Source organism: Typopeltis vanoorti, chromosome 3, assembly GCF_054136105.1.
Source record: "Typopeltis vanoorti isolate ZY-2024b chromosome 3, IOZ_Tvanoo_1.0, whole genome shotgun sequence".
Lineage (NCBI taxonomy): Eukaryota > Metazoa > Arthropoda > Arachnida > Uropygi > Thelyphonidae > Typopeltis > Typopeltis vanoorti.
In genome coordinates, this window is record NC_143551.1 from 5855874 (window position 1) to 5869581 (window position 13708).

The 13708-nt window shown below is 34.5% G+C and overlaps 1 protein-coding gene across 3 annotated transcripts in view; it reads left to right on the forward strand.

Moving 5' to 3' along the window:
• LOC150107880 (uncharacterized) overlaps positions 1-13490 on the forward strand; it is an 89551-nt gene extending 76061 nt beyond the window's left edge. For all 3 annotated transcript variants that reach the window (XM_090415407.1, XM_090415405.1, XM_090415406.1), the window contains exon 5: positions 12996-13490. In XM_090415407.1, the coding sequence (XP_090271533.1) occupies positions 12996-13099 (104 nt within the window). In that variant the 3' untranslated portion in view covers positions 13100-13490. The remainder of the gene's footprint in view (positions 1-12995) is intronic.
• Positions 13491-13708: the final 218 nt, after the last annotated feature.

The following is a 13708-nucleotide window of genomic DNA, read 5'->3' on the forward strand; positions in this document are numbered from 1 at the left end:
CTCAATCATATCTCCCCTCCTCCGCCTATCAACTAATTTTTGCAACCCACAAATCCTCAACCTGTTCTCATATGGTTCATTCCACAGACCTGCTATCATCTTGGTCACTCGCCTCTGGATCCTCTCCACCTCCTCCCCATCAAGAAGAAACCTAGGTGACCAAATCTGAGCACAGTAGTCTAGTGGGGTCTTATCAAGGCTCGATAGAGAGGAACAATAACCTGCTTGTCAACGTATTCTTCAGCAACCAAGTGATTTGATGAGCTGTTTTGGTCACTTTTGCAATGTGTCCCCTAAATTTCAATTCCTTATCTACCAACACTCCTAAATCTCGTGCCTCATCAATTTCCTGGAGCAGGGTTCCACCAATGCAGTAAACTGCCGCCAATCTTTTCACCCCAAAATGCATAACCTTACATTTTGCCACATTAAACTGACATCCATTCTCCTTAGCCCAGACCTCCAATCTATCCAAATCATCCTGCAAAATTTTGACGTCATCTGCATTCACTATTGCCCTACCCAACTTTGCATCATCCACAAACAAATGAACTGTTCCTCTCAGATCATTTCCTATATCATTTATGAACAAATTAAACAGCAGTGGTCCAAGAACAGATCCTTGTGGCACACCACTAGTCACAAGGATTAAAATCACAGGAATAAAAGAGAAATTAGTCAAAAGAGTAAAGTAATTGTATACAAGTGTTCATACTAATTTTAACTTATGGATCTGAGAGCTTGGTTTGGAATACAACTTGATCAAAGACTGGAGATCATAGATATGAGAGTTCTGAGAATGATTAGAGCAGTAGTATATTAAAAATAAGGATATTAGGAAAGAACTTGCTGTTATTAGGAATGTGTTAGGGAATGGGCATTTCATATGGTCAGTTAAATGGGCAGAAATATTAGCAAAACAAGGTGCTCTTTGCTAGATGTGCCAAAAAAAAAAAAGATTCACATATAGACTAAAGATCTAGTACGATTGATACACTGAAAAGTGCCTTAGAAGACAGAAATGTAAGATCTGATAATATTGGAGTCTTCATAGATAACAGTCAATTTGGAGAAAAATTGAATGATTGGAAGTTAGTAATGATATAACATTGCCATCATAATATTCAGTACACCCTGTTGTTAAGTTCTGAATTAAACAAAAATTAAATTAATTTACGTTTCCTTCAGACTTAACATGGGCTTGTAATTTTGAATCAATTATTGATGTACCAGAATGTACTAGACTCTTGTAAATTTCACTAAAATGTTACTAAGCCGAGAATCCTTCATTTAATATGTGATATTATAAAGTATTTGAGAATTGCTAAACTGCTTAAGTGTAAGTACTTATAAATTGCTGGGAGAAAGAGATAATCCGATTAAATAGAAATGGCCAGAATCAAAACACGTGCATGCATCAAAGAGTACAGGTGCACCCTTTCGTAAGCAAGTAAGTCCCCCCCCACTCATACGCGCAGAAGAGTAGGCTGAGATTTCCATGTGTGGTGCACAGTACTGGGTGACGTGAGGTGACGCTGAGAAAAATGGGAGGAGAATTGATGACGTGAAGTGAATGTGTGGCGCACAATTTAAAAAGTCGTGCAGCGTCTAGGAGACCCTCTTGTGTTCTTGTGCTTCTGAGGCTGAGTTTTAGACTTACTCTTGTGCGGAGTTTCGCTCCGGAGTTTTCGGGTGGTCTTGCTGATGTGTATGGAGCCTCCTCGTGGCATCCCCTCATTCCTCGCGGATTCGAGACAATGACGGAAGAACTTTGCCGTAGATTTCCCAACAATTTACCGGTTGGCGACCAGCCCAGCAGAAGGTATTCACCGATGCTTACGGAGATGTCGTTATGATGTTGAACGAGTTCACCATGGAACAACGTCTACCTATTTTCGGCGGCAGAAGTAAGTGCAGATTGAACCTTTGAAGAATGCCTCAGAGAAAGCAGAAGGAACTTGATGTCGAAAGTAATTGTCCAGACGAGATATGTGAAGTGGCCAGATAATTCCACAGCAATTGGTAACATACAATCCATGTTTTATTATGTATATATGTGTATCATCATCATCAAATTCCTGCCTTGTACCCTCAAGGGGTGTACAGGATATGATAGTACTACATGAAAAAAAACTACATCATTAATTTCCTATCTACAATTTTCCTCCAAATCAGTCTGTTACTTGTCAAGACTCCAACATTATCAGATCTTATATTTCTATCGTCTAAAGCACTTTGTACTGTATCAATCCACCTACATCTTGGTCTTCCTCTGGGTCGTTTTGCTGCCAACCTGGCAGAGAACACTTGTTTTGCTAATCTTTCCTCGCCTGTTTAAGTGACCATACCACCTGAGATTAGCTCTGCTAACGCATTCCTGGATGCTGACAATGTCAAGTTCTTTCCTAATATCCTCGTTTTTAATATGATATTGCCATTGATGCCATCTGTTCATGCCTATATTCTTTCTCAGGACTCTCATATCTGTGGTCTCTAGTCTTTGGTCAAGTGTTTTACTTCTGACCCAGCTCTCAGATCCATAAGTTAAAACTGGTTTGAACACTGTCTTGTACACAGCTAATTTAGTGTTCCGACTAATTTCTCTCTTATTCCATATGAATTTATTCAATTGACTTCCCACCATACCAGCTTTGCTGATTCTGTTGTCTATTTCTATATTTAATTTACCATCTTCAGTAAAAATCGTGCCTAAATAGCTGAAATGTTTTACTTGTTCCACAAGTTCTCCATTCACAACACAGTTGACATTTTCAATGATTCTGCCTATTTTCATTGTCTTTGTCTTTTTATTGCTGACCTTCATACCATATCTATTACAACAGCTATTCAATTTAATCAGAGAATCTTGCAGACTTGTAGCAGATTTATTTAGAAGTATAACATCATCTGCATAAAGCAAAGAGCTGACATTAACATCTAAAATTTTGATATCATGTTTAATACCACTTTCCTTCATAATGTGATCCATATAGATAATGAGTAACAGAGGGGATAATGTACATCCTTGTCTCACACCAGATTTAACATTAAACCATCTTCCTGTACTTCCTTCAATTCTAACTGCTGACTTACAACTCAAATAAAGACTAAGTATTGCTTGATATAATGCCCCATTGACACCATATAACTGCAGCATATTGAATAGCTTCTCTCTTGGCACCTTGTCATATGCCTTTTCCAGATCGACAAAACTTAAATACAGATCTTTGTTATATTCCCATGCTTTCTCGACTGTTTGTCGTAAAGTGAAGATCTGATCCTGACAGCCTCTATTTGGCCTGAATCCAGCTTGTTCTTCACCAAGCTTTTCTTCCACAATTCTTCTCAACCGTTTCTCAAGTATACTTGCATAGATCTTGCCAGGAACACTCAGTAGGGAAATACCTCTATAATTCTCACATGCAGTTTTATTTCCCTTTTTATATATGGGTACTATGAGAGCTCTACTCCAGTCATCAGGAATTCGTCCCTCTGTCCAGGCTTTCTGAACTATGCAGTGCAGCCACTGTAAGACTCTTATACCACCATACTTCAGCATTTCTGGTCGAATATCATCTACTCCTGCTGCCTTTCCACATTTCAAGCCTTTGATGGCTTTTTCTACTTCAAGTATGGATATGTATTCCTGACTGCATGCCTGGTCAGTGTTTTTTTACCACTGTGCTGTCATCACTGCTTGTTTCATTTAGCAGTTTTTCAAAGTAATTACTCCATACCTCAAGGATATCTTTTTCTCCTTTGTCACCTTTATCATCTCTAATTCCTTTTACAGCACTCTTTCCTCCATTCTTAAGCTTCTTCAACAACCTCCAGAATATTTTGCCACCTTCTTGATATTTATTTTCTATATTCTTGCCAAAGTCCTCCCATGACTTTTGTTTAGCTAGTTTTACACAGTGTTTAGCATTCTTGCATTTGTCTCTATATTCTCTAAGAGCACAAGCTGACTTATTTGACAGGAACTTTTGCCATGCTTTCTTCTTTTCCTTCACTGCCTCTCTAACTTCCTGTGTCTACCTGGGAGTTCTAGATTTTTTTTATCCTTACAGATAAGCTCACCACATGCCTCTCTGGCAGAATCAATCAATGTTTTCTTCAGAGTTTGCCACTGAATCTCCAAGGTTTGATTCCTATTCTCAAACTCTTTCATTTTTTCTTCAATAATCTTTGTGTATTTTAGCCTACAGCTCACATCTGAGAGCTGCTCAACTTTTATTCGCTTTAAAACTTTCTTACATGTGATTCTTTTCAATATGAAATTCATTTTTATCCTGCTCAAGACTAAATAGTGATCACTTCCAATTTCAAATCCTCTGTACACTCTAGTGTCCTGCACCAGGGAGAAAACATCACTATTCAACAATAACATAGTCAATGAGACTTTTCTTATTCCTAGCCTCTTCTCTCCATGTGAATTTGTGCACATTTTTATGTTGGAACATGGTGTTAGTAATAACCAGTCCATGTCCTGAGCAGAAATCCAACAGATATTTGCCATTATTATTAACTTTGCTCTTTTCTCCAAATTTTCCCAAAATATTTTTGTATGTCTCACAATCATTTCCTACTCTGCTATTTAGATCCCCCACAAGGACCAACTTTTCATTTTTCATTGTGTCAGTTGATTTTTCTAAAGCGTCAAAAAATTCCTCCACTTCTACCTTAGTAGAACCTTCTGTGCGACCAATAGGCACAAATAACTCTCATTGTCCAGTTCCCCATTCTCATAATATATTTGTCTTCTAATATATGTGTATTAGAAGAATATATGTAAACTTTAGGAAGGACTTTAGAGAAAGTTTTCTTTGAATGATAAAGTAATAATGAGAATTTTGAGTATTTTGTTAAGTAAATTAAATAAGAGCACGTTGTGCTTAAGAATTGTCTTTTAATGATAGAAAGGGTTATGAGAATTTTGTGAGAAGGAATTGTATAAAAGCATATGAAGCTAGTTTAGTAATTCAGTTAATAATTGTCCTTAGTATTAATGAATAAGTGTGATTTTTTTGTAAACCTTAACTGAAGTTCTTTGTCATGCATGCTAAGATAGATATTGAGAATCTAAGTAAATTAGTGCTCATTCATTAGCAATTGCAGATTACTTATTAAGAGTGAATTCATAGAATGTACAATGTTACAATTGAATTAAATGTTTTGTTTAACTGACGACTTGCCTGATTTTCTTCTCTGTTGCACTTGCTCATAAATTACGGACCACAGCTCGAGATTAATTTATAGAGAGGCTACGACTGCAAACGTAACTGTTAATAACATAAGATAGTATGCTAAACTGTGTTCTGGTTCCTCGATTGTACACTATCTGTTAATCTAGGATTCGGGGTGGCGCATGAAAAAATAAATTTTCCCTGAATCCGAAAAGGAAATTAGAACCAGTGTGAGACATAGGAATAGGGATCCACCATTAGTAATTCCTTTGTCCCACAAACCACTAGCATCGTTCTTGTAAGTATAGATCAGCCAAGAGAGAGAGATTGAAGTTAAGAGAATTAAGACTGAAGATAAAGTTTTAGTATAATTAAGAATAATCAAGAGGTAAAGATAAGAGAATATAGAGTAAAATAATAAGAATAAAATAAGAGAGAAAAATTTTACACTGTGAAGGTACATGTCAGGAATTTGATGATGATGATATTATATAACATACAAGAGATATCCAGACTTATTCATGAAAGTGCAATGTATGGGCAGTTGATTACCATTCATACAGGAATTATTAAAATCATATAGAAATATTTTGTGAAAACATGAAGAAAAGAGTGATGCTAATAATAATGGCAAGCACCTGCTGGATTTCTGTTCAGGACGTGGGCTAGTTTATTACTAACACAATGTTCAGACATAAAATTGTGTACAAATTCACATGGAGAGAGAGAGAGAAGATGCAAGAAATAAGAAAAGTCTATAAATTCAAGATACCAAGAAATTATATACTTGGTTTAATCCTTTATCCAAGTGTAAGCAAACGAGTTTGTGCCTGAACTATTTTCAGGACTGGGGCAACTCGTGGTAAAGGTGATATGACTTCACACCACTTGCCTTAGTATCCCATCATGCAAAGCACATCTCCTTGTGGACATGCTATGCATTATACATGTTCACAGGTATAAAACGTTTATTGAGGTCTCATCAATGGGAGCCAGACCCAGAGGTGATACCAAGGTGATACCATTTTAATAATAAGATGCGTCACATCTTAATATTAAAATAATCTGGATTAGAGATAGATAGTTGCTGAAAGTTTTTCCACTTGGTTATACTATAAATTAAAGATACCAAGAAATTATATACTTGGTTAATCCTTTATCCAAGTGTAAGCAAACGAGTTTGCACCTGAACTATTTTCAGGACTGGGACAACTCGTGGTAAAGGTGGTACGACTTCACATCACTTGCCTTAGTATCCCATAATGCAAAGCACATCTCCTTGCAGACATGTATAATGCTATTCATTATGAGAAGGGTCGCTACCCAGACCGGTTTCAACCTTTACCGAGGTCTCATCAAACTTGTTTGCTTACACTTGGATAAAGGATTAAACCAAGTATATAATTTCTTGGTATCTTTAATTTATAGTATAACCAAGTGGAAAAACTTTCAACAAATATGAAAAGTCTCATTGTTATTGTTGATAGTGATATCCCCTGTGGTTCAGGATACATGAATATACAGAGGATTTGAAATCAGAAATGCTCGCCCACAAATATTATTAAAGAAAAAATGACAAAGTTTGAAAACAAGAACCAAACCTTGGAGATTCAATGGCATGCCTTGAAAAAACATTGATTGATTCAGCCAGAGAGAGAGAGAGATGTGACGAGGATGTCTGAAGGGATAAAAAAAATTAGAACTCCATGGCAGATTGCAGAAGTTAAAAAGGCAATCAAGATAAAGAAGAAAGTGTACTGGAAGAAAGAAGAAAGTTTTTGGCTGGTAGGTCAGCTTGTGCTCTTAGGGGATACAGAGAAAAATTTTAAGAATGTGAAGCACTATAAAACTATCTAAACAAAAATCACGGGAAGGTTTTAGTAACAACATAGAAAATCAATATCAGGAAGGTGACAAAACATTCTGATGTCTGTTGATAAAGCTTAGAAATGGAGGAAAGAGCACTCTAAAAGGAATCAGCTGATGAAGGTGTCAGAAAAACTGAATATAGAGAGGGAACTAGCAGTGATAGCACCTGGTAGAAAACATTCCAGAGGAATGCAATGAAGACTACATATGAATATTTGAGATGGAAAAAGCCACTAAATAGCTAGAAACATTAAATTAAGTTTGGTGTCATTGTACAGTTGTATTATGATCATTTTGAGCCAAAATTCTGTTGAACAAAATTATTTCTGCAGTACAATTCTAGTGATAATTACTTTTATCATCATAAAACACACTATTTTTATGATTGTTTTCATTTCCTTACTCATTTTTATCCTACCTGCAATTAGATGGTATTCACTTTCTGTTTCCATCATATTTGAAACAGAAAGTGATGGTAATCACTGTTATCGATATTATTTTGTCCAAATGAAATGTAAAGCATTTAAAAAATTTATGTACTTACTGGATTTGGATAGTTGTGTTACTTTCAGAAATTTTATTGTAGTTTAAAATTATTAAGTGTTTTGTTTTATAAAGACATTCTATTATGCTAACAGGGACAGCATGTCAGCCATTATACCTAACTTCTTGCTTGCCACTTTCATGGAGTGAGCATGCTCGTCAAGGAGTTTGAGGTGATTGACAGCTGACAGAGAGAGCGTTCGGTATCGAAGTAATGGAAAAAAAAAGTGAGAGAGCTAATGGAAGTTTAAGAACACGGACTGGAGGAATTTTGTTCTTATGAAGTTATTATTATTATTCAGACCTCAGCGAGGGATGTCCCTCCTAGGAAACACAAAGTCTATCATACCACTCCTTAAACGCATTGACTGTTCTTGCTCTCACCACTCTATCAGGCAATGCATTCCATGGTTCAACCACCCTCCATGCAAAGAAACCACTCCTCGCCCTTTTTCTCAAAGTTTCCTTTCATAACTTCCAGGGATGGCCTCTTGTCATCACTCCTTCCTGCTGTTCAACCAAGCAAAAGAACTCCCCAGTGTCAACCCCGTAACCACCTCTCCTTCTTCTATCCATCAAACTCTACAGTCCACATTCCTTCAGCCGATCCTCATAACTAACATTGTACATTCCTGACACCATCTTTGTTATCTGCTTTTGTCCCTTTCCACAGTGAATTTATCCCCATCAAAAATAAAGTTTATTTAGTTTTATGTGATAGTCAAAAGAATATTAATAGTAGAATCCGAAAAGGAATAGTAAAATGGTGAGTCTAAACTGGAAGAGTTGAGACTGTCAATAAATATTTAGTAAATAAAAGAAGATATTACAGTTGATGTTTTAAAGAAATGTTCGAGGGAACGCTGATTGGAAAGTTCCATCTGTCTTAAGGATGCCGGATATATTTGCTATTTCTACTGGAAAGGGTGATGGAATTAGCTCAACTTAGATAGGTTGTTTTTGAAGTAGTAAAGAAAATTTTTTTTTCTGGTAAAAAATTAGTAAATTGTGCATCAAACTGAACTGCAAGATTATTTATACGTCAGTGAGGAAGAATATTGTATACTACATAAGAGTAATAAGAAAAGATACCATGGAAAAGAAGAAGATAATTTTATATTTTCAGAAAAAGGCCCTAACAAAGAAGCTGACTATAAATAGTTTTGTTGTTGTGAAAACAGGGTGTTTAGTCTGATAGATGTGATTAAGTATATGTTAAACAATTCAGTAATAGAATGAGTCAGTGAATGGGTGATTTTAATATTTTTGAATAAGAAAATCTCTAAAATGTAGATTTATTTAGAAGACCTTGGATCCAGTTATTTTGTAGTCATGTAATTTTATTTAAAGTGTATATATTGTTTTAGTTTTATTAACCACCCAACTGGCCAGGATGTATATACATTCAAGTTACCATGGATACGAAGTGCATATTAAAATTGTAATATCATTGAAATATGCAATGGATACGAAGTGTAGAGGAGTGATGTATTGTATCCATATTGATGGCAACATGGTTAAATGTGTATTTTTTATTTTTTTTTTTTTGTATTTAGTCTTGAGTGACTGATTTTATGGATTCTAAAAGAAACAGTGAAAAGTCATTGCACCAATCGGAATTGAACCCTTGTGTAAATAATAATAAACACTCTGAATAAAAAGAAAAATATCTTAATAGAGATTATCTCATAGCAAATGCCGATTCATAATATCGTCCCTAAACGAGAGAATGTACACTGTCCTTAAAGACACTATTAATGGTGAAATCTGGATTTTAATTTAGAACTGTTTGTAGATGTGCCACTGTTGCTGTTGAATGGCCACACACACCATATCTGGGTACCAAACATTTATAATTATGATTCTTTAACTCTGGCTCATTAGAGCTAGCAGGTGAACTTTTATTTGGAGAATGCATGAAAATGCTATAATAGGGATTGCAGGAAGAGATACACAGCAATCCCTCGATTAATGTGCCTAATGTGTTCTTTAAAACAGGTGCGTTAATTGAAAATGCACTAATCGAATATAATAACCTATGGGAAAAAGTATAATTTGTTCCTGAAATTTCTTTTTTGACCCTTAATTTTTTTTTATACAAGAATTCGGGTATATTTCAGGGCCTAGTTAGAGGAAAATCATGAAGCTGAAAGACAGTAAAACATTCAGAATATAAATTTATTATTTCACTTCTTAACAGAGGGAATTCTGTTTCTTTTTTTTTTTTTTTCATACAACTGACGGTATGGCTCTATTGCCTCTTCTACTCTTCTGCAAATTTTACTACTTCTGTCTTCATCAGGGCCAGCCTCTAAGCATTGCTGCTTAAAAACTTCGATTGTAGGAAAAATATTTTCAAATTGTTTCTGTGAAATCTCTTTGGGCTTTGTGATTAAATTTTCTTCATATTCTTCTGGATCTTCCTGCTGTGCATCTAAATTTAGCATCAGAATCACTCAATTTCTCAGAATGAGATTTAATTAACTTAGATTCATTTGAAAAGCCTCTAAAATCATTCGCACAGTGCGGAAGAATGTGCTTCCAAACGGCTCGCATATTGCTAGCAGTAATTTCATTCGACTTTGCAACTTTATTACCAGACTGAGATTTCTTTGATTTGGCCAGAAAAGTATTTTAAGGAATTCGCTTCCAATAAAGGCCGGTTTCATCGACATTACACATTTGTTTCATATATCGATTGGATTATCCAATCGATATATTTTTCCAGCCATTTTCAATGGTAAATTTAAAAAAAAAAAACCCAATACTATACTGATATCGGAGTTCGTGGTATCTCTTAGATACTGTTTACTATCAATATAAATATTTGTTTGTCACAGTAGCCCCCCCCCCCCCTTTCCACAATTTTCTTCAAAATCTCTTGGTAATTCACAGCCACCTCCTTATCTGTACTTGCAGCTTCGCCTGATTAGAACATTATGTAGACAATTTCTCTTTTTGAAATGCTCAAGCCACCCAATACTAACATGGAATTCTTATTCTTTTCCATCAATGATAGCCCTTTCTTTCAAGGTGCAAAGAGACTTAATGCTTTTGATTTAATAAGGTTAGTGCTTAGTGGGATCTGTTTTTGGTTAAAATCTTCGATCCATGTAGAAAAAAGTCTCTAATTCAATCATTATAATACTTTGATTTTGAGTGCATTCATGATGAACTTTAAGCAGCTTTACCTTTTTCTTTGCATTCAGCAGCTTTGCTTAACCCTGCGGAGATCACAATCGAAAAAATAGCAGCTTAGGTTGTGTGTATCCGAGAGATACATTCATTGCTAGTATGTGCTGAAATGTGATAAAACTTTAAAAAAAAAATTTTTCAAATATCATACATGATGTTTTATTTATTTTCAATTACAATCTAGAAATTATTGAACAAAGAAACAAAGAAAAAAACAACAATTAAACCAATACTATACGGACATCGGAGTTCACAGTATCTCTCAGATACAATTTACTAATAAATATCACTTTCACTTTTGCATTCAACTCTATCGTTCTCATCATCGGACTCGAATAACATTCGCTGAATCTCTTCAACATCTGATGGATTATCCAATCGATATATTTTTCCATCCATTTACAATGGTAAATTTAAAAAAAAAAAAAAAAAAAAAACAACTAAACGAATACTATACTGACATCAGAGTTCGTGGTATCTCTCAGATACTATTTACTATCAAATATCACAAACCTTTACATAACACGTGTTAAACTAAACTGATGGCAAAAACATTGCGGAATATCACTCGTAATACATGTATGCACAATTAGTCATGACCTCCAAGCTATAACTGGGTATGTTTAAGAATATTTATATTAAAACAATTTGTTTGTATCTGTCAGATCAGCTGCGACCTCTGCAGGGTTAAAATTGCTCTTATAGTTGATTCACCCATTTTTGTGTTCTTGTCCTATCTTTGCTCTGGACTCACCTTGTTCATTTTTCTTTATTATTTCAAGTTTTTCTTCCAATGAGATTATTTTTCAAATCATTTTCACACTTCTACTTTTTTGCTCACTAATTCCTCTACTCATGATTAAAGGTTGGAAAAATACAGGTATCCCTTGCTTAACGCAGCAAAATTAATTGCAACAATCCCTTTGTACATGCGGCAAGAGTTTTAATTAACACACCTTTAAATTTATCAAATTTCCACCAAATACGACATCATTGCTACAAACCATGGACATGGGTGTCATTGCAACTTTTTGAAAAAGAGCTGTTTGAAAAAACCTTTTGCCTTAATGCGCTAATGACTTAGGTGATTTTCAAAATCTTGTGAACAACGTGATTGAAGAAATCGTTGCAATTGGTGAAGATCTTGGTTTTGATGGTGTTGATGCAGAAGATGCTAAAGAATTATTGGATTCAAATTCAAAAGATTTCAGTGACAATGACCTTCTTGAAATGGAACAACAATGCACATATGAAGACAGTGAACAAATGGAATGTGAATATGAGGTTCCAAAGGAGATAACAATTGAAGAACTGGATGGAATATTTCACAGTTTAGAATCGTTTAGAAGCAACAAGTAATGGATATGGATCAAGATGTTCATCGAAGAATGCTTGTTTGCTGAGGTCTAGAGAGTCATTTTTGCTTGTTATTGTAGAATTTATGCTGATAGGAAAAAAAAAAATTAAAACTGTTCAAACAACTCTTGATAACTTTCTTTTGATAAAAATTGCAGTAACTGATGTAGGTACGAGCATTTATTAAACATTTACTTTACATTCACTTTTTATCTTTCCTAAAAGAGTACCATATAAAACAAATTTTTAATACAGTAATCGATCATGGACGAATTGCAGTTTTTGCCATTGATTATTATATTTGATATACGCGGCAACATCGAGGGATTAATTGTAAAATCAATCCCTCGGTGTTGTTTACTTAGTAAAATGTTTTAAATTGGTAACTCAATCATTTCATTGTGGTGACTGATTTTTTAAACTAGTTAGCCATAAAAAATGTATAGTTAGAAAATTTTTAAAATTATAACATTTATTTTTCAGATGTATATAGGTGCACTAATCGAATTTGGGTATAGAAAAAAAAAATGACCCACTAATTGGAGGTGCATTAATTGAGGGATTGCTTTATTATGTGAATTGGGACTTTCACTAGGATAGTTAGTCACCTTCAGTGATAGCTGCATGCTTGCATTTTATCAGAATCCAGACTCCTTATGTTCCACCTGTTAGTATTCAGATAATCTGAAGTATCTCCAGCTTGATTTACATATAAGTTAATAGAGTTTTGATTATTAATTTAGAATTTTATTAGTGTTTCAAATATTTTATTTTATAAGTATCTTATAGTTCTTAAATTAAAAGGATTAACTGCTTGATTAATTATCAGATTTTTTTTTCTTGCAGTTGTTTCTCGTAAAAATTCAGCAAAACCTTTCCATCTGAATTCATCACAGAATTCTCATTTCTTTATTTCAAATCATCTGTGGAGTCTTATGGAGGAAGAATAATTGTGCTTTTCAAAGCTCTGCTGCTATATATCTAAATACTTGTATTTATTGTGCCCAAATGAAAATTTTAAAACTATCCATGCTAAGAACATTGTGATTTGTTTTTGACTCTTAAAGTGCTATGAACAAATTTCAAAAATAGCCAGTGCAACATGTTCAGAATGTTTTTATTTCTATCCACTGATCTTCATAAGTATGCAGAGAAGTCATGGTGATGTCCTCTTGATATCAAAGATTATCAGAGTGACGGTGTAGAACACTAATAATATTGACTCAAGCTTAGTTCTCTATTTGATCTGGAACTTGGCATATTGTTATATCAGAGACACAGTGATCATTGTTACTCTGCTGTGTGGTTGTTTTAAAAATGATAAAAGCACATATTCATGTCTTGTTTTTATTTTATTTTATTTTTTTTTTGTTAGTGAAAGACTTTTATATACATTTTAAAAAATGGTAAAAAAAAATGCATCCTGCCTTACAGTGTTCATCATAATAATCAAGTACTATACACACATTGTTGTTTCCTATTAATGTCACTTACAAAATTTTAAATCTGATAAACATTGATAATCAAATCTTTGTGGTCAGTTCTGGTTTAATTTCACT